Source organism: Ailuropoda melanoleuca, chromosome 4 (assembly GCF_002007445.2).
Source record: "Ailuropoda melanoleuca isolate Jingjing chromosome 4, ASM200744v2, whole genome shotgun sequence".
NCBI classification, from domain to species: domain Eukaryota; kingdom Metazoa; phylum Chordata; class Mammalia; order Carnivora; family Ursidae; genus Ailuropoda; species Ailuropoda melanoleuca.
In genome coordinates, this window is record NC_048221.1 from 17,808,266 (window position 1) to 17,827,318 (window position 19,053).

The following is a 19,053-nucleotide window of genomic DNA, read 5'->3' on the forward strand; positions in this document are numbered from 1 at the left end:
ACCAAGTCTGAGCCTTGGTTTCCTCCTGCCCCTGCCCCTGCCCCTGCCCCTGCCCCTGCCCCTCCCCCTCCTAGACACTCATAGGCAGCTGGGGGTCAGCTGGCCGGAGGACCTGGCCAAGCTCAGCTTGAGTAGTGGCTTGCTCAAGAGCAGCACAGAAGTGCCCAGATTAGAGTTCATGGCAGCGGCGGCCATGGAGGTGAAGGTGGTACAGGCAGAGGCCCTCCCCAGCAGAACACCTGAGCAAGATGGGGGTGGGGAAGGAGAGTCAACTCCTGATTCTTGCCACTTGATCCCAATTCCCAGGCCTTGTCTTGTACCTGCTGCTCTAGGCACCCCCAAAGTCACAGTCACAAGGCCGGCAGCCTACAGAGTCACCGCTCAGACCCCAGAACTTGGGCTGCAAGAGAGAGCAAGTAGATGGAGAAAGGACAAGAAGATCTGGAGCCTGGGAGGTCAAATACTGGGACTGCCTGTTGCAGGAGGAAAAGCTGTGGGCACAGGGCTTGAATGCTCCTCTGCTTGCTGCTGAGAGGGGGTGAGGAGACCCCTGTGTACTCACGCACAACTTCGTAAGTGGTAGGATGAGGACGCTGCAGGGGTTAAAGCAAAAGTTAAGCCAAAGATTTATGTTCAAGGAGAGGCAAGAAAGGGATGGAATTGTTTCCTGAACCGAGTGTTCCTTCAAATATTTTTGTTGCAAAACACCTTTAAATCCAGTGCTTTAAATCAATACTGTTGTAACTTGTTTCATCGCTTTTCCTTTTTATGCTCCCAAAGCTCCCACCTGAAGACATACACTGGTTCAGCAGCTGAGGTGGCATTGACCCTGACAGCCAGGGCAGGGAGTCGAACCAACCCATGTGCAAGGCTCAGTCTATAGTCACCCTGATTATAGCCTTATGCTTATCAGCTTCTAGAAGCTCAATGCCCAAGATCAAGGTCAAATCAGAAGGTGGGTCAAAGCTTACTAGACAATGGCTGCAGTCGTGTCCAGAGACAAAGCGTTTGCAGTGACAGGCACTGTTGGTGGGATCACAGGCATGAGTGCCAGGGACCTGGCCCTGGAGGTCACACCTGCAGGCTAGGGCACCAGGCTCTCAGGGCGCTATTGGGACTGCTGCAGGGGTAGGTGCCTGTGTATATTATTAGGGCAGTGATTGAAGGCAAAGCAAAGACATGGGGTTTGGGGTCCTCTCCCAGGGTAACTCACGCTGGCAACCTTCTGTGTGGGTGGGGCTGAGGCCATAGTGACCAGGCCGGTAGAAGTCACAGTGCTGGCCCCAGGCACGAACTTTGCAGCGACACTGCCCGGAGAGGAGGCCACGAGTCTTATCTGTGTGGGCATCATACAAAACCCCTTCCAGGATCCTCACAGGGTCACAGTCACAAGCTGGATCATGGGTCAGAGGTGAGGACAGAGTTAGGTCAGAGGTCACCATGGAGCTGAAGGATTGGGGTCAGAGTTGGAATTGGGGATTGGAGGGCTCACATTTGCAAGAAGAAGGAACGGGGATCCTCCCTGGGATCTCAGTGGAAGAAGGGCTGGCAGAGCTCACAGCGGCGCCCAGCTGTGTTTGCTGACACGCGTCACACACACCTCCACTCACATGGCCAGATGCCAGACACAAGGCCATGTCAAAGTGACAACTGCGGGCATGCCCATTGCACTTGCATTCTGGGTGGATATGGAGTGGGCTGACCCAGACAAATACAGCCAGGCAGAGAGGCCATGGCACCTACCTTGGCAGGCGTGAAGGTGCCCAGGCTCTGCTGCATGCCATGGGTGTTCCTGGTACAGGTCCTGGCAGTGCTCACACTAGGTACCAGCTGTGTGGTGGTGGCAGATGCAAAGGCCATGCACCTGCCAGGGAGGAGGGCAAGATGAGTCTGCCCCAGTCCCCCCAGCCTGCCCGCCCCACCAGCCACAGGATGCCCCTCCCATGGCTTTCATATTGGCTGAGGTCCCAGCTGTGGGCTTACACTCAGAGGCATGGCCATGGCACAGGCAGCTGCCTCTGGGGCCACAAGCTTATAAAGCGCATAGTAGTCGAAGGGGTGTCCCTTTAGGCCCCCCAGCGGCCTGTCACCCAGTGTGTGCAGTTTGGAGAAGTTCACATGGAGGTCTGTCACATGCAGGAGCTCTGGAGACACAGACTGGGGGACCTCAGATGCACTGGTCATCATCCCTCTATGGCTGAGATGGAAGAGGGAGGAACGGCGGTAGGGTCTCTTCTCTGCATCCCTACAGCCACCTCCTCTGGCATTCATGCTGTGGGACCCCCCCACTCCTGCTCCTCTGGGCATACCATCTTAGGATGACTACAGCCTAATGGTGAGAATTCCACTTCTGCACGGCTCCAGCCCTGGTATCACTCCTGAGCTGAGACTTGCACATCCCACTGCTTCCTGAACACCCCATCCTGGAATCACTAGCTATTTGAAACCTGCTTCCCCAATGCAGTAAAGCATTCCATTCCCCAGCCCATCACCAAAACTAGAAAAGAGTTTATCATCCAGCCAAACCATATACGGTATTAGCTAGCTTATTTATCCACTGTTTTTCTCACTTCCATGGCAGCTCCAAGAAGACACCTTGTCTATCTGCTCCCCACCGAGCACTGCTCAGAAGACAGATGCCCGGCACACAGCAGAGCTCAATGGGCACTTGCTCAACGTACACATGGGAGAGATGGGTCCATGGCTCCTTTCTGCTCCACAGTTTATGTCAGTTACTGAGCCAAGGTTCTCTCTTGTACCCCTCCTTTGCCAGTTGTCTCTCTCCTGATCAGATCAGAAGAGCAACAGCTGCTTGGAAACCTAGCAGGGGGACTTGGTGAGTAGTTGGTAACAATCAGTCAAGGGGGGTGGAAAGCACAGAGAAAACGCTAGTTTGGGGTATCTCCTGCTCTGGTACTTGCCTGACCTGACTCTGGGCAGCCCTGCTGGGTTTTGGCTCTGTGTCTCTTACCTTTCAAGACTCCTGTTTTACAAGAAAAAGGTCACAACCCAGAGACGCCCTGGCGCCACCTAGAGGCAGCTGCAGAGGTGCAGGGTACCAACTAAGGCCCAGGTGATGAGTCAGGGGAGGGCAATGCCGGGGTCCATGATGGGGGCAATGATGGAGGCTCCTAACGGAGACAGTTATGAGGTTATAGGTGCATTATAGGTACATTGTTGGGGGCTGGCATAGAAAGTAGTGATGAGAACCCCAATGAGGCCCCATAAAGGAGTTATGATGGGGCAGAGATAGAAACTGCTACACATGCCAGTCCCTATGCACTGGGCACAGGTACGGGGAACAATGATGGGACAGGAATGGAGGGCCATAACAGGGCCCACAATGGAGGACCATGATGGGGCAGAGCTGAGGAGTAATGCTGGCTTGCCTGCCACCCCTGCCCCACTTGTGAACACACTCAGGCAGGACCTCACCTCACCCCAGTATCTGGCTGTCCTAACATGCAAGGAGTACAGGACTGGCTGTGGGGACGATTACCCTGAATCTTGGGGTTGTTTGGGTACTCCACCAGAGTGCCTGGGTCCAGAACTTTGAAGATTACCTGAGAGAAAAAAAGCAAACCTGAGCCTCTGGCTTCACCCCAGGGCCCAAACCCCCTTCCTCTGGGTGTGACCTCTCCCTCAGTGGAAGGCTTGATGTCAGAGTAACGCTGGTCACAAACAAGGTCACTGACTGTGGCCAGGAGCCGGAGGGATCCCAGGAAAAAGGCCTGAGCAGTTGTAGGCAAAGTATCGGTACATATGCCAGGAGTGGCCATGGTCCACTGAGCACCCCAGGAGCAGAGTTGCTGGGCAGAATGTCTGGGGACAGGAGGGGGATCCTTGGGTCACCAGGGGGAAGCATCACTGGCACCCATCAGGTCAGGAGGCACCAACCATGCCTTCAGGCTGGGGCACTGGGTCACCTCGAAGTCATGATGGGGTGGGTAATGTAGAAGGCACTCTCTAGGTCCAGCTGGATGGTGACATTCTCAACACCTGCAACCACAAGGGCTTGTCAGAGTGACCAGGCCCTGACCCTAGACCTGCACACATGGGCACATGGGTACCCTCACCACTCTCTGCTTGCCACCAGGTCTTCTTGCTGCCACGACCATCACTCCAGATCACATTCTCAATGCCATGGCCTCCCTGTCCTGAGAGTCACAAAAGAAGCAATTCTCAGATTCCTAGGGAATGCCCAAGGAGAATGGCAAGGCAAGAGGTAGGTGATTGGCCCCCAATTCCAAAATTTCACAGCACAGTCCTCCCCTCTCCAGCCCCCAGCAATGACCTGAACCCCACAAGGCCAAACCTGCAGGAAACCCAGAGATACCATCTCCAGAGCCCTTACACTCCTCCCCACCTGTAGGTGACTGACAATGCAGTACGGCTTAGGGCCATGGAGGCCACAGGTGCACGAGGCTTGAAGGTTCTGGCCATGGCCAACAATCAAGTGGCCAGTAGGTGGGTAGCAGCTGCCACTTGAGCAGCCGGGTGGGGGCGGGTAGTGTGTCTGGCACCTCCTCAGCAATTGTTCTGGGAGCCTGGACTGGGAAGGACAGGGTCTGAGTAGAGATCCTAGGGGTACCCCCCACCTCACTCTGCCCCACAGGGAGGCCTGGAGAGTTCTCCCCCTCTGGATAGCTCTCAGGGAAAGAGCCAACCTCTCACCCACTCGTGACAGCAGCAGCAGAACTGAAAGGAGTTGCAGACTGCAAAAAAGGAGGCCTAGCCCGGGTGGGGGTCCTGCGCCATGGGAGCTGGAATCAGGCCTGAGAGAGAGGATGAAGAGTGGGTCCCAAGCAGGCTGACCTTGAGAAGCTGGGTGTCATCCCATACTCACAGATGAAAGCAGGACTGCCAGACACAAGGAGCATGCAAGATTGTGAAGGCACAGTGAGGCTGGGAGCAAGGGAGGCCGCACCCTATTAACGGCAGCCACCAGGTGCAGAAAAAAAAGGAAGCAGGGGGTACCAAAAAGCAAGCAGAACTTCTCCACAGGTCCGCCACCCGATGTAGCTGGCGCTAGCGGGGCCAGGGTTCAGACTAACCCACAGAGACAGAAGAGATCCGATTCTCATTCAAATGAGGCTCCCACCCCAAGCCCTGAAAGGCTGCTGGTCTCTAGGAGCCTCTGGGGAATGTGTCCCCCTCACTGCCAGCCCCAGCCACTGCCTTTCAGGCTGGGCAGATAGGGAAGGACTGGCAGATGGGCGGGGAGCTAGTTTTGTTCCAGGCCCAGCCCCCTCTCCAAAGCAGGAAGAGCTGTTAGTGTCTGAAACACACACATACCCCTGTCAGGAAGCTTGATAAGGCTGGACTTGGGAACAGAGTGCTTGGGACTCAGGCAGAAAGCACTGCTGATGGGGAGCAGCAGTTGTAGAAACTCTCCTGGCTCAGCTAACACTGTACCCCACTCATCCAAGGAGAAAATTCTGCAGTCAGTGAGGACAGACTCAGTGGCCAAACAACCCAGAGCCCTGGCCTCTGACACTACCCCCAAACCCTTGCCACTAACTGGGCAAGTCGAGGCTGGAAGGACAGACAGAGGTACTTCAGCTAATTTAGGCCTGGCCCTTCCCCAGACAAGCTCAGGTAAAGCCCCAAGATATCAGCCAGAGCCAGCTAGGAGACAAGGCCAGGCTGTCTGAATGGCCCCTGGGGAGCAGTACCACAAAACCCCCCTTCCCTGGCCTAGAAACCTGCTGGCTGCCAAGGTTCCCCACAGGGCCACCAACTGTCCTCTTGTGTAGTATGGCCTAACTGGAAAACAAACCAGCACAGCCTGAATGGGAGGTGTGCCTCCTCAGAGCGGCTCTTCCCCTGTCCACAGGGGCTGCTTCTCACACATCCACAGAGGCCAGCACCTCCAGAGGAGCCTGAGAGCTACTCTTCCCACTCACAGCGATGACCTATCTCAGGCTACTGGGACCCCCTTTTGGCAGCCCTGTTCCTGGGGCCACTTTTCCTATATGCTCAAGCTGGCCTAGCAGCAGCTACAAACGCAAAAAAGACCATGAAGGGTCGGCAGGGAGACTGGAAGGTGGAAAGGTATAAAACGTGATAGATGGAACAGTGGAGGTACAACTTGAAGAGTAACAAATCACAGTGCATCGCGCCATGAGAACGCCCCTCCCGCCCACCCATACCACCCCATATCCTCCAGTCTCTGAAAGGAGAATGGTGGCTCTCAGGGCCCAGGAGAGGCACCTGGAGTCCTTGGGGTTGTAGAATCCATGGGCATTGCACACTGTGCCACTGGCCACAAAGACAATTGGGCTCAGTTTCCCCAAACGTTGCTATGAGAAGGAATCAGGGCGCTGAGTATGGCAGCAACGGCTGGAGCTGTATTACAGGGGACAGGTTCACACGGAGGATCCGTTGAGCCCGCTGCCGCACCTCATCGTCCGAGGACCGCCTGTCCACCTTGATGGCCCGGAATTTCAGCAGTTTTGCTGTTCCAGGCCCTAGCCACGCCTTAGGGGATAGGGGCCCAAGTCGTGTTCTTTTCCGGGGAGGAAGATCCTTTGCCTCCTCAGCCCTTTTTCTCTTCTGCCCCACAGTCTCAGGGCGGCTTTTCGGGCCCCTCCTCGCGGTCCTGGCCTGAACAGACCCTTTTGGCCTGCCCCTGCTCCTGGACTGGGTCCGAGCCACCTTGGCCCTGGCCCGCACCACCTTGGCCCTGGCCCGCACCACCTTGGCCTTAGCCCGCACCGCCTTGGCCTTAGCCCGCACCGCCTTGGCTTTGGCCTTGATCCGTGCCGCCTTGGCCCTGGCCCGGATCTGTGCTGCCTTGGCCCTGGCCCTGATCTGTGCTGCCTTGGCTTTTGCCCGAGCCTTGGCAGCTTTGGCCTGTGTTTGAGCCGCCTTGGCCTGGGCAGCTTTGGCCAGTGTTCGAGCTGCCTTGGCCTGGGACATTTTGGTGCCCAGGGCAGAGCCACCTTTCATTCGTAGGCCACCAAGGGACCCAGTGGCTTTGTAGGTCTTGTTCCGGGGTGTAGTGCCTTGTTGGGATCTGGCCCTGCAGCGTCTGTGAGTCAGACATTTAGGGCCCTTGCCTGTGGCTTTTCTGGGAGCTTTGGGCCGACAGTTCCCCTGCCTCTTCCCTGGACCTTTGCGCAACTTCAGGGGAGAGTCTGCAAGTGAGAGCTGCAGTGATTGTGCCTTGTGCTTGGCACCCAAGCAGGGCATGGGAGACTTTAGCGGAACCAGGGCCTCAAGGACAACAGAGAGCCGCATGGCAGGGTAGACACCTGGATAGAGGTGGGCGGGGAAGCCCACTGCTGCACCCCGGGCACGGCTGGCACTTGACTGCTTCAGGGAGCTCAGCAGCAGGTTGGTGGTAGCATGCTTGGCAAGGGATGGTGTGGATGCTTTGGCCAGCCTCCCAGATAGTGGCATAGGGAGCAGCGTGGCCCGGCCTGCAGGCAGCTGCATGGCAGTTCGGGGAGCACTGGCTGGAGGTGATGTGGCAGCTGGGGTGGGGGCACGAGCCTGCAGCTTCGTCTGGCTTGGGGGGTTGGCTGTGCATGAACTATAGCCATAGACATCACCGCTGCGCAGGATGGTGGGTTGGAAGCCATCATCCCGCAGGCCCTGCAGGAAGGCTACAAGCTGGGCCTCTGTGGCACTGAGATCCTGGCTCATGGGGTTAAAGACAAGCAGCGCCTCCTCCAGGGCCTTCTTCCCTGCCGTGGAGATCCGCGACCAGGAGTGCACAGCTTTCTCCTCCACATGCTGCACCACGCTCATGGCATTAGGCACTGCAGATCTGCCTGGGTATCCACAAACCAGCGCTCAGCACCTCCAAGACAAGAGGAAAAGAATCAATAAGAACGGCACCGAGGGGCGCCTGGCTGGCTCAGTTGGTGGAGCATGCGTCTCTTGATCTCGGGGTCGTGAGTTCAAGCCCCATGTTGGGTGTAGAGTTTACTTAAAAAATAATACTTCAGATATATTGCATTAAAGAAAATATATCATTACATAAAAAAACAAAAACAAACCAGCACTGAGGTAAGAGGCAAGGCAGGTAGATAAGTCCATCAGGGCCTGCCCTCTCCATAACAATCATCGATACAAAGGTCCTGGCCAGAGTAAGCCACTGCTTGGGGCAAACCCCTGGTCTCCTGAACTACCATGGTGGCAGACTGAGGATTGCGGTGGCAGGGGGGACCCACATGGGTCTGGGTCAAAGGCAGTTTCTTCAAGATAAATGTCCAGAAGCTCAAGAGAGCCATCCAACCTGCTGTTGGGTCCCTTGAAAGATTTGGGCTTGGTTGGCCCATTTTAATTTAATTCTCTGTTTTCTGAGGCCAGAAATCTGGTATTAGACACAACCCTGGGAACGCAGGTGAGTATGTCTTCAAGATGCCCTATACAGAAGGCAAGACAGAGACCATCAAAGTTCTTGGGGGTGCACAACGTCACCCAGCCCAGCTTGCCACTGAGTTAGAGAAGGATTCCTAGGAGAAGCAACACCTAGATGGGACATGACTAATGAATAGAGAGGCCCAGATGGAAATGGCGCAAAAAGGGGAATAGCCTATACAATGGCTTGGAAATGAGAAACAGTAAAGCACATTTAATGTGTGTGACTGGAGTCTGTGGTCAGGGCTGGGAAGTCTAGATGGAAAAACAGCTAAGAGCAGGACAACATGTGCCTTTAAGTCATGCCCATCTCTGTTCCTCCAGCTCTGGTGTCAAGGTGCTCAGGGGTGAACCTCCCTGCCCACCAGACATTTTGCTTTTGGAGTCCCCAGACAGGCTCAGACGTCTGATCCTGGCACTCAAATCATGGAGACTAACCCCAAAGCAAGAGCCAGACTCTTCTTCGACAGAAACTAAGAAGTAGCAGGTACTCAAGACACATGTCTCGGCAATCAGGCAGCCTGGGGGCCAGGTAGCCAGACCAAGAGCCCAAGGTCTGACAGCCAAAGGCTCCAACAGGATGGTTAATAAGGTGGACACTAGAAATTTGAGCAGTCCTAACTAGGGTCTGGAGGGCTGCAGACCTCAGTACAGCCCACATGGAGCTGTCTGGGTACACCCAACTTGTTTGTCCCAGGCTTCTTCTCTGAAGAAGCCGCAGGCTGTCTGTCAGGACTAATGTCTAATGCCCAACCCAACACTGAGGCCTCCCAGAGGGAGCTCCCCAGCTGTACGGGAGCATTAAAAGATCAGCTGGGATCAGGCAGGTCCCTGGGGCCAGGAGGCGCGTCTGTGCAGGTTCTTCCTACCGCCCTAATGGAGCAGAGGAAGTTTTCAGAATCCCCTGGAGGAAGTGCCCTGGGACTCTTTGTTTGGAAACATTCTTGGATCCTCAGGTGTCTCGGGCACTTCCTTTCTCCAGAGGCCATTCTCCAAGCACAATCCTTGCACATGACTTTAGTTCTTTTATTATTTTTTTCCAAGGGGTGTAGTTCCCAGGACTGTTAACTGTTGAATAGGGAGGGGCCTGTTTCCCCGCAGGCACAGATATTGGGGGTGAACTGGGGGCTCTTCCGCCCAGGTCGGTCTAGACTCTTGGGAGGGGTCTTCTGGACTTTCCAAGAGGCTCCGGAAACAGAGGCTGCAGTCTGGCCCCCGACTTCCCTTCACACGTGCCCCCGGGGCCGACAGGGAAGTTGATGAAAGATGGGGGACGGGAGAGGCCTCATACAAGGGGGACCGGGATGGGGGCAGATCAGGGCCATTGGCCTGGGAGTCCGTGTCCCTGGGGCCTGAGCCGCGGATAGGAGCAGGGATCTTGGAGGCAGCGAAACGCGCGGGGCGGGCGGGGCGAGCGGGGCGAGCCCGACCGGGTAGCGCAGCCCCAGGGTGGGGTCGCTGGGCAAGGGGTAGGGGAGTGGGGGGAGTCTTGGCCAAGCCGGTGGAGGGCGCGGGTCTCGAAAGAGCCGGCCGCCCGGCCCATCCGCCCCGTCGCCTCGCGGACGGCCCCTCCGCGGCGCGGCTAGGCCCATGGCCCCAACCTACCGGCGCCGCCGCGGGGACCCAGGACGCGCCTCTGCGCCGCCTCCGCTGCTCCAACATGGCCGCCCGCTGCGCACCGGAAGTGTGCCGCACTTCCGCTTCCGGGACCTGGCCCGCCCTAGTGACCCTTGACCCCCCGAGACCCCGTTTCCCCCAAAGTCTGGGGGCAGGGCAGGTGGGTACCAAGGAAGGCTTCCTGGAGGAGGTGACCGCGTGGGCCGCTCTAAATCCATCTGGACCTGAGCAGGAGTCTGAGGAGCAGAGGTGCTCTCAGATTTGTCCCAGACAGGACTGCACAGGAGCCCTCCTAGGACTGGATTAGTGCCTAACTGACATCCCCTCTGAGGGGCCTGGTGGTGCAGCAACATCTGGGAGGGATTCCCTGCAAGCTCCAAGCCATCCTCCAGGCTCTGGTACTCCCACAGCCACGGACAAGGCCTGCCTCTGTCCCGAGCTCCTGACCAGAAGGAAAGAGGAATGCCCCTTGCCTGCCTGGGAGTGCTGCAGGGGTATCTTCTCAAGGGCAGCAGGCCCTCCTCTCTTCCCAAGAATGAGGCCCGCATGTGGCATGAAAGGCTGGTGGCATGCACATGCTGCACACAACCCCAAAGCTGGGCATGTCCAATATGAGAGTCCTAGCATACCGTGTACTTGCCTAGGAACATATGCATGGGTGAAGTGGGAGAACCTTTGCCCAGCCTCAGCCCCGTCAATGGCAGGAAGTCCTGCCTCCAGTCTTAACTCGGCCCAGAATCCTTGTCCTTTTGCCCAGGAGACTGGGACCTCAGTCTTGCTACCTGAACGCTGGGGTCAGCAGAGGGCTGGTGGTTACAGGGCCCACTGCCCAAGCAGCAGCAGATGAGAGGACACCGGTTGAAATTAACCCTTGAAGTCTAAGAGGTCAGACTCTGACCAAAGGCCCCTCTTAGAGGCCCCCCAAGTCCAGGTTCAGAGCCAGCATGGAAGCTCTGGTTTCATGGATGCGATAGTTGGGACATTTGCACTTCAGTCAGAGCCTGAACTAGGAGGCAGAAATATTGCCACAATACTCGGACCGTGATATGTACAATGGTGCCATATTTGTTAGCTGGGGGTGGGTGAAAGCCTATGGGCAGTCACAAGAGTGTGGGTGGATGCTTCATTTAGGGACTAATAGCTTTTCTCTCTCCTCGTATGACCCCAGGATCCTCAGACTTGCTCTACATTTCCTGTTAATATGGAAAGGTCTGGGTACCCCTAAAGAGTAATGCCCAACCCACCCTAGGCCTCCTCTGGTAACTCTGAGTTTCCCAGGGCCTCAGCACTGAAGGTGAGGTCCTCAGTGCCTTCAAGCATAACCAAGGTGTCCCAACAGTAAAATGCAAACTCTCCTGCTCCTTTGGGGTCAGTGCTTCTAGCCCCCCATCCTGTCAGAAAGAAGGGAAGTGTGGAGTTCCAAGGGCCAGGGTCTCTTGGAGCAGTCAGGAAGTCCCACCTTGTATGTCCAGTCCCCAGCTGTGGGTGAGCCCTGTCTCTGCCCCATCCATGGTTGAGGATTAGCTCAGGACCAATCTAGCCTTACCTTCTGTGCCAGTTGTCTTCCACAGCTTCTCCAAAGCCAGCAGCATTGTTTAGGTAGTGCCATGTTTAGGTAGTGCCAGCACTGTGTAAACAGAAGCCAGTCCCATGAAGAGGAAGGCCCAGCCTCCAGGGATGGCATGGATTTAGGTGTGTCCTGGAAAGGGAATCCCTCTCTGGTGATGTCCAGCCCAGAGTTCAGTGCAAAATGGAGGACCAGGTAGGGCAGGTCCATCCCCAGGCTCGCAGACATTAGAACTGGGAGGATAGTAGGGGTTAGGGGTCAGAGTCATGGGTACCTAGTATCCTGAGGGGAAACTGAGCCTTCTTCTGCCTCTTGGTGGTCAGTATGTGCCATTTGGAACTCTGGGAGCATTCATCAGAGCAAAGTGTGACTTAACCTGGATTTTGGTGGATGCTGACCCTGTAGGCGTAACTGGGATTAGAAAGGATGAGGTTGGTAGAGACCCCAGGGTCATCCCAGGATCCAGCCCTTTCTCTCCATTTGGCATCTTTTACAGCCTGAGTGATGGGCCCTAGGTTCACTTCCACCTGACCAGAGAGATCTGGTAGAGATCTAGTTGTGCATGAGGCCAGTGGGCCTGGGAGGGAGTCTGTGCGCCGAGGAGAAAAGCCAGGGCTGGATCTTGAGGAACTACTTCCTGGGGAGAAGAGGAAGCAGGGTCTTCAAAAGACTCTGAGAAGCAGGACGAGTTGGAGCAGAGGTGCCAAGGTCACGAGAAATGAAACTTTGAAGATGTCAGCAAGATTTCAGCTGTGACGAAGACCGTAGGGACCCATAGTATTAGCTGTATGGTGTTCCATAGTGACTTCGGCAAGAGCAATTTAGGGGGAACAGTGGACACAGGGTAGTAGATATCAAGGTGACTAGAGGGGAGGAAAGGGAGACTGGAGGGACTGAGGGTACTGGGAGGTATCTCAAGGTAGGAGGATTTTAAGTGCTTAATTGCTGGAGAGGGGAAAGGGCCTGGAAAGGGAAGAGTGGGAAATGTGAGGGGTTTTGCAGAGCAGTGGGAACACCCTGTGGAGGAAAGGTACCAGTGCTCTAAGTGAAGAACAAGTCGGGAGCAGAGTGAAGAGGATGGAAGCCTTCTGGCTAGGTTCTGTAACTGGCCCTGGTACCACCATTTCCATGGAAGCCTTCCAACTCCAATTGCCAGCCTGTAAAAGGGGCTGGAGGCTCTCTCTGGACATGAAGAAGGCTCTGCCCACATTCAGGGTTGGCTTCAGAAATTAGGCAAACCAAGGAGTTAGTGCCCCCAAGCAGCACTCGGCCCACGACTGATGGAGATTTGAGAATGAATTCCTCAAGCAACCTTTGCACTGGGAGGGAACGCAGCAAGCTTTGGTCCCAGTTGCCCACAGTGGTAACTTGCTTGATGACACTGCTTGATGACATGGCCTTTATTGACTGTTTTCTCTTTTTGCCACTCATTTGCTGGTGCTTCCTGGCCTCACCTCCCACATTAACTGTATGTACTGATATCTTTGTCTCCAGATGTGCTTCTGGGGAAAGTGAGACACACAGTCCATAAAAGAGGGACAAGATACTAGCAGGCACAGACAACCTCAAGGAGTTCTTCTAGGTGACCACCAACCTGCACAAATGGTCCTGCAGCTCACAGACTTAGCCAGTTCTCTGAATGCCCAGAAGATAGGCTGCGCCAGGGCCTGGCTCCGAAATAGATAGGCCTCTGTCACACCAACTTGCCCTCACCTGATCCCAGAGTTGGCTACAGGCAGGCCCAGCCCCTGGATATGAACAGTCACAAAATGTCTTGGGTCCCATCATAGCCGCCTCAGGCCCTGCAGAGTGACCTGTCTGGGAGGTCCCCTGGCCTCTGACTCTTGAAGCTCAATCCTCACTCAGAGCTACCCTCCCAGCAAGAACTTCCCCCACCCAGGCCTGGAAGGGCCCGTCAGGCCCTGAGGCCGGCACTGCCTGCTCCTCCATCGCCTGCTAGTCTCAGTGTCCCCCGCAAGCGCCTCGCTGTGTGCCTGCGGAAGTGCGACCCAGCCGCCGCCCCTACCAGAGGCCCAGGCCACTCCCCAAGTGGGAGGCTGGGTCGCGTTCAGAGCGGTCCCCTACCATACATGTGCTGTGCTGCTCTGCTGCCTCAGTTCTCCCCCCACCCCGCCCAAGGTCGGACCCTAAATCCTGGGCAGGCCTAGAGTCCACATGTCCATCCGTCTGTTTACCGATTTGCGTGTGACTATGGGTCGACGCGCCCTGCTCTGGCCACGGCAGGTGCAGGGTTAAGGCGGGGGGGAGATTTTCCCGAGTCGGGAGGGGGGGACGAGGGGCGGACCTGGTCCAGCCCCGCCCCGCGCCGAGCCAAGCCGGAGCCCCGCCGGAGCCCCGCCGGAGCCTGGCCTCAGCCCCAGCCAGAGCCGGCACGGAGGCGGAACGGCGGACCCCGCGCCCCGGCGGCGCCGGAGCCCCGGCCGGTGAGTCCCGCAGGAGCCGCGCTCAGGGGAAGTTTGGGGCGCGGGGCGCAGAGCCCCAAGCGTGCTCGCCTGGACCCGCCCCCCCGCCTCCCGCGAGCTGGAAGTTTGGGGCCAGGAGGCCATCACGCCAAGGGTCGCAGGAGCGTGGCCCCCGCAAGAAAGGAGAGGCTGAGGAACTTGGGGATATGCTGTGAGGGGACTCGGAAGTCCAGCTGCTCATTCCTACTGGAAACGCCCTGGACTATGGGAGTCTAGAGTCCTAATGCTCATGGGATCCCCAAATCATTCCCCTCCCTACTTCTGGACACCAAGGAGACTGGCCTTTGGGAACCTGGCATGGGCAAACCCCTAAGAGTAGACCTGAAAGGGGAATGTGAAACCATGGCGTCCAGCTCCTCCCCTCCCAGTCCCAAACGCCCTGATCTTGGCCTTTTGCTGATGGGAATGGATGATCTCTATGGAATGGCCCCCAAAAGGGTTGTAAGTATACCCTGGAGTCTGCTCCCTGGCAGTCCAGGGCACACTGGAAAGCAGTAAGGGGAGGGTACAGTAGAACTCCATTCATGCAGAGCACCAGAACGAGGATTGTCAAGAGGAAGGGAAGGGGGCCAGGGTGGAGTGTCCTATCCTAGTCAACTTACCTCCCACCTTGACCTAGATGTGAAGGGGGGGGATGTTGGGTGTTCTTAGGTGAGGGCAGAGGCGGAGGAAGAATCCCTCATGCCCCATAGGAAGGGGGGAAGTTGCCTGGGAATCTGCCCTCTTTCCCACCCAGGAGGGCCTCTACAGTGGCGTGCTAGCCAGCAGGGGTAGGTCGTCCCTGTGCCTTTCCCACCAGTGATTTTGGGCCAGTCCTGTCCTCAGCTACAGACTGCTCAACTGTATCCTCAGGGACTGGTCAGTGGCCCTGACCCTTTTTTTTCCCTCTCTCTTCCAGGTGAAGGCAAGGTCCCTGAACTGGTCAGACACTCCCTGTGGCCCTGATAGAGTCAAGATAAGGCCCCATCATGCCCCTCAGTGAGGCCGGCAGCCTGAGCAGATAGCATGGCCTGCCACTGGAGGTGAACACCATGGCTACAGGAGGTGGCCGAGCCTTCGCTTGGCAGGTGTTCCCACCCATGCCCACCTGCCGGGTGTATGGCACAGTGGCATACCAGGATGGGCACCTGCTAGTGTTGGGGGGCTGTGGCCGGGCTGGACTGCCCCTGGACACTGCCGAGACACTGGACATGGCCTCACATACATGGCTTGCACTGGCACCCCTGCCCACTGCCCGGGCCGGTGCGGCTGCTGTGGTGCTGGGCAAGCAGGTGCTAGTGGTGGGCGGTGTGGATGAGGGCCAGAGCCCTGTAGCTGCCGTGGAGGCCTTCCTGGCTGACGAGGGCCGCTGGGAGCGTCGGGCCACCCTCCCTCAGGCAGCCATGGGGGTTGCAACTGTGGAGAGAGGTGAGTGGCCTTAAGGGAGTCCCTCAAGTGCCCCATCACCCTCTATTCTTTTCTGACTTGGTCCCTTACCCTCAGAGATTGGACAAGAGCTGTAAACATTGTCTGAGTGCCCTAGACACAGCTTTGACTCTCATAAAGACCTTCTCCTACCTAGGTCTGAGCTGAGCTAGCAGCAGCCTTAACTGCCCTTTCCCACTGTGAAGTGGGGGGCAGAGCCCAGGCTGGCCCTCAGCATGATGGGAGGCCCCATCCACCTCCCTGCCCATTCCTCTTCTCTGAGAGACAAGGACGGGTAGCCCAATAACTCAAGGTTATAAATAGTCTAGGGGAGGGGGAGGGGAGCAGGGCTTTGGCTCAGAGCCCAGTAAGTGCTTAGATTCCCTCCCCCCTCTTCCTCCCATATACACATTTACCAGGGAGCCTGAGATGGGAAGGCCAAGCTGGCCTGGGGATAGTTGCCATGGAAGCCCTCAGCTGACTGACCCATCTCCTCAAGGCCTCCAGACATGCACCCAGCTGACCCGGAGGGTGTAACAGGACCAGAACCTCCTCTAATGAAAGGGTGGGATACACAGGTGCTGGCAGGGCTTCTGGGCAGAAGGCTTGCGGCCAGCACCTCCACCCTACAGGCATAAGCCCCTCTCCTGGCCCCCAGCTGATCCCCGGAGATCCCTCCCCAGTTTGAGTTCTACGCTTAGCAGATCCCCATATGCCCCTCCTTGGCTTAAACCATCCTCCACCCTCCTTCCCCTCGGGGAGCCCCCACCTTGTGGCCTCCAGGTCTGACCACAGGTCCTGCTTAGATGCCAGACTTGGTTGCCATAGCATCTCCAGGGAGACAGAGATGGATTATAATTAGATCATCTGCCTCCTGCTCTTCCCTTGGAGGGGCCCTGGCCAGAGCAGGAATCCTAGCTCTCCCAACCCCCACTCCAGAAAGGAAGGAGGGTTTCTCTGCTGCTTGGAAGGGGTACTACAAACATGTGAGTCCCCAGGCACCCCCAGGCCTGACCAGGGCAGCTGTCAGGGTAGGGTGCCCTGGCCGGCTGAGGTGAACTCTGAATTGCTCTTTTCTATGCAGATGGTATGGTGTATGCTCTGGGGGGAATGGGCCCAGACACGGCTCCCCAGGCCCAAGTTCGGGTATATGAACCCCGGCGGGACTGCTGGCTTTCACTACCCTCCATGCCCACACCCTGCTACGGGGCTTCTACCTTCCTGCACGGGAACAAGATCTATGTCCTGGGTAAGGGCCTGGGGGAGGCGGAGAAGGGGCTCAAAGTGCAGAAGCACCTATCCCCATAGGTTGGCCGAGATCAGGTTAAGCCTGAGATGGCAGGACAAGAGCAGCTTTGGGTGAGCCAGGCTTGCTTGGAGGTTCTGACCTTTGGTGGCCCTCCTGGGCTGGAAAACCAAACCCTAGTGCCTCAGGATCTGCAGGGCAGGTGATCCATGCTCTGGTGTGCACATAGCTGGGTATGGGGGGCTAGGGTGGGCAGTGGTGAAGGCTTAGCAACCCGGTGGAGGAGGAGCCTGCTAGGCCTCCCAGGCTCCTTCCCAGGTGCTCCAATTCCATTGGCAGGGGGCCGCCAGGGAAAGCTCCCAGTGACTGCTTTTGAGGCCTTTGATCTGGAGGCCTGTACCTGGACCCGGCACCCGAGCCTGCCGAGCCGCCGGGCCTTTGCTGGCTGTGCCATGGCAGAAGGCAACGTCTTCAGCCTGGGTGGCCTGCAGCAGCCCGGGCCCCACAATTTCTACTCCCGCCCACACTTTGTCAACACTGTGGAGATGTTCGACCTGGAACATGGTGAGCAGTGGCTAGCCTGGGCTGTCCTCCTACTTTCCATGGGTGGGAGGGGCACCGTGTGTGTCGTGGGACTGGATCCGACATTCCCTTTCTTGCAGGGTCCTGGACCAAGCTGCCCCGCAGCCTGCGCATGAGGGATAAGAGGGCTGACTTTGTGGTTGGCTCCCTTGGGGGCCACATCATGGCCATTGGGGGCCTTGGTGAGTATCTGTGGGGCTAAGGATAGGAGGTGAGCCCAGGGCAGGAAGGAGGAACCTGAAGCATGAGCACTACCTCCTGCCCTTCTTCAGGCACTGCAGGGGTCAGGGCTCTGTGGGCTTCCCTTTCCCGCTCTGTGATGCAGACAGGGGATAGTCTGCTTAGCCTCACTCTTGGGGTGTCCCTCAGCACCTGACTGATGGCTCTGTACCGGCATCAGTGGAGACAGAAACAGGACAAGTGACCACTGAATGAACGGACAAATAGAAATCTGAAGAAATGAACGAATGATGAATGGGGGCAATGAGTAGCAAGGCACGGGTAGCCCATCCTGGGGTGATGCCTGCTGGGCCATCGCTGGGCTCAGCAAGCAAAAGAGTGGGGGCCCTTGCAGCCGGTGCCCTTTACAACTTCTGTCTCCTTCCTGCAGGCAACCAGCCGTGCCCTCTGGGCTCTGTGGAGGGCTTCAGCCTTGCACGGCGGCGCTGGGAGGCCCTGCCTGCCATGCCCACAGCCCGCTGCTCCTGTTCTAGTCTGCAGGCTGGGCCCCGGCTGTTTGTCATTGGGGGTGTGGCCCAGGGTCCCAGCCAAGCTGTGGAGGCGCTGTGTCTGCGTGATGGGGTCTGAATGCCTCATGGGATGTGTCATCTGGAGCAGCGCAGTGCCAGAGGCAAATGTCTGTGGCTCCTTTTGCTGCTGAAGCAACTCACTGTGGCTCTGTGGGATGAGGGAGGCACAGGGTCAGGAACTTGAGACAAATGTCTCAGAGGGGGAGGGGACTTTGTCTTTAGTGCAGGACACATATGCTTATACCCACCTTTACCCCATTCATTCATGGATCATGCCTAGCTCCACACTTGCTCTGGAACTACTGGGCCCTCTGTCCAACTGGGAAGTGGGAGGGTGGGAGAGCTGGCCTCATGCCCCACAGGATTAGTGCCTGCCTAGAGTTGACTGGGCTCACCCCAATGGCTGTTCCTGAAAAATCCTGTCAGCCTGCCTTGAAGGCCTCTGTGGCCCCAGGAGAGTTGAGAGAGGTCAGAGGACACAGAGGGAGTGGAGGAGTGAGTGTAGGAACCTCCAGAGGACCAGAGGAATATTGGCTTTGGGCCCTTTACACTGTTGACTGTGTGATCTTGAGCAAGTCATTTCACCTCTCTGTGCCTCAGCATCCTCATCTGTAAATGGGGATCTCTGAAACCTTCCTGCCCTACCTACCTCACAGGGCTGTTGTGAGGACCCAGGAAGTTCAGATGTGAAAGTAAAAGTGCTGCTAAAATCCGGCGTATGGCCCTCGGTGTGGACTCCTGTGTTGCCCCTGCAGCCCCTTGCCCTCCTTCAGGGGCCTCGATTCTCCCAGGGAAGAGTGTCCATAGTAGCCCTCTGGATCTGGCTTCTGCCCCCAAAGTGTTCTGGTGTCTTAGCCCCACCGAAGCCTTAGTTTCTCTTTTGTTGACATAGGATGACTGCTGCCCCATACTGTCCTGGGTGTTAGAGGGCACTCACAGGACAGCCAGAGAAGAGCTCAGAAAACCACAGCAAAGCACCACAGAGACAGGATGACCTCTAGGTCCATGTCACGCAGGATCTCCTCAAAGTCTCTG

General features: G+C 57.0%; 2 protein-coding genes across 20 annotated transcripts; one reads left to right on the forward strand and one right to left on the reverse strand.

The window, feature by feature from the left end:
- Positions 1-3,416: 3,416 nt before the first annotated feature.
- CCDC71 (coiled-coil domain containing 71) lies at positions 3,417-10,062 on the reverse strand. 18 transcript variants are annotated; one of them, XR_004624704.1, is made up of 4 exons: positions 9,976-10,062; positions 6,214-7,807; positions 4,077-4,157; positions 3,417-3,563 (listed from the first exon to the last, which is right to left on the reverse strand). XR_004624704.1 is itself a non-coding variant. In XM_034658307.1 (2 exons), the coding sequence occupies exon 2, from the start codon at positions 7,753-7,755 to the stop codon at positions 6,316-6,318; it is 1,440 nt and encodes a 479-aa protein (XP_034514198.1). In that variant the 5' UTR covers positions 7,756-7,807; positions 9,976-10,062; the 3' UTR covers positions 3,417-6,315. The 18 variants fall into 18 exon arrangements, 1 of the variants encoding a protein (XP_034514198.1); XR_004624699.1 differs by adding an exon at positions 4,679-4,775 and having other exon boundaries at positions 3,417-4,552; XR_004624698.1 differs by adding an exon at positions 4,675-4,775 and having other exon boundaries at positions 3,417-4,547; positions 4,847-7,807.
- A 3,576-nt stretch (positions 10,063-13,638) lies between these two features.
- On the forward strand, positions 13,639-18,733 carry KLHDC8B (kelch domain containing 8B). Of its 2 annotated transcripts, XM_002920548.3 has the most exons (6): positions 13,652-13,998; positions 14,936-15,444; positions 16,526-16,690; positions 17,027-17,251; positions 17,350-17,451; positions 17,880-18,733. In XM_002920548.3, exons 2-6 carry the CDS (start codon positions 15,069-15,071, stop codon positions 18,074-18,076), a joined length of 1,065 nt encoding a protein of 354 aa, XP_002920594.1. In that variant the 5' UTR covers positions 13,652-13,998; positions 14,936-15,068; the 3' UTR covers positions 18,077-18,733. The 2 variants fall into 2 exon arrangements, with proteins under 2 accessions (XP_011224949.1, XP_002920594.1); XM_011226647.2 differs by lacking the exon at positions 16,526-16,690 and having other exon boundaries at positions 13,639-13,998.
- The last annotated feature ends 320 nt before the right edge of the window (positions 18,734-19,053 follow it).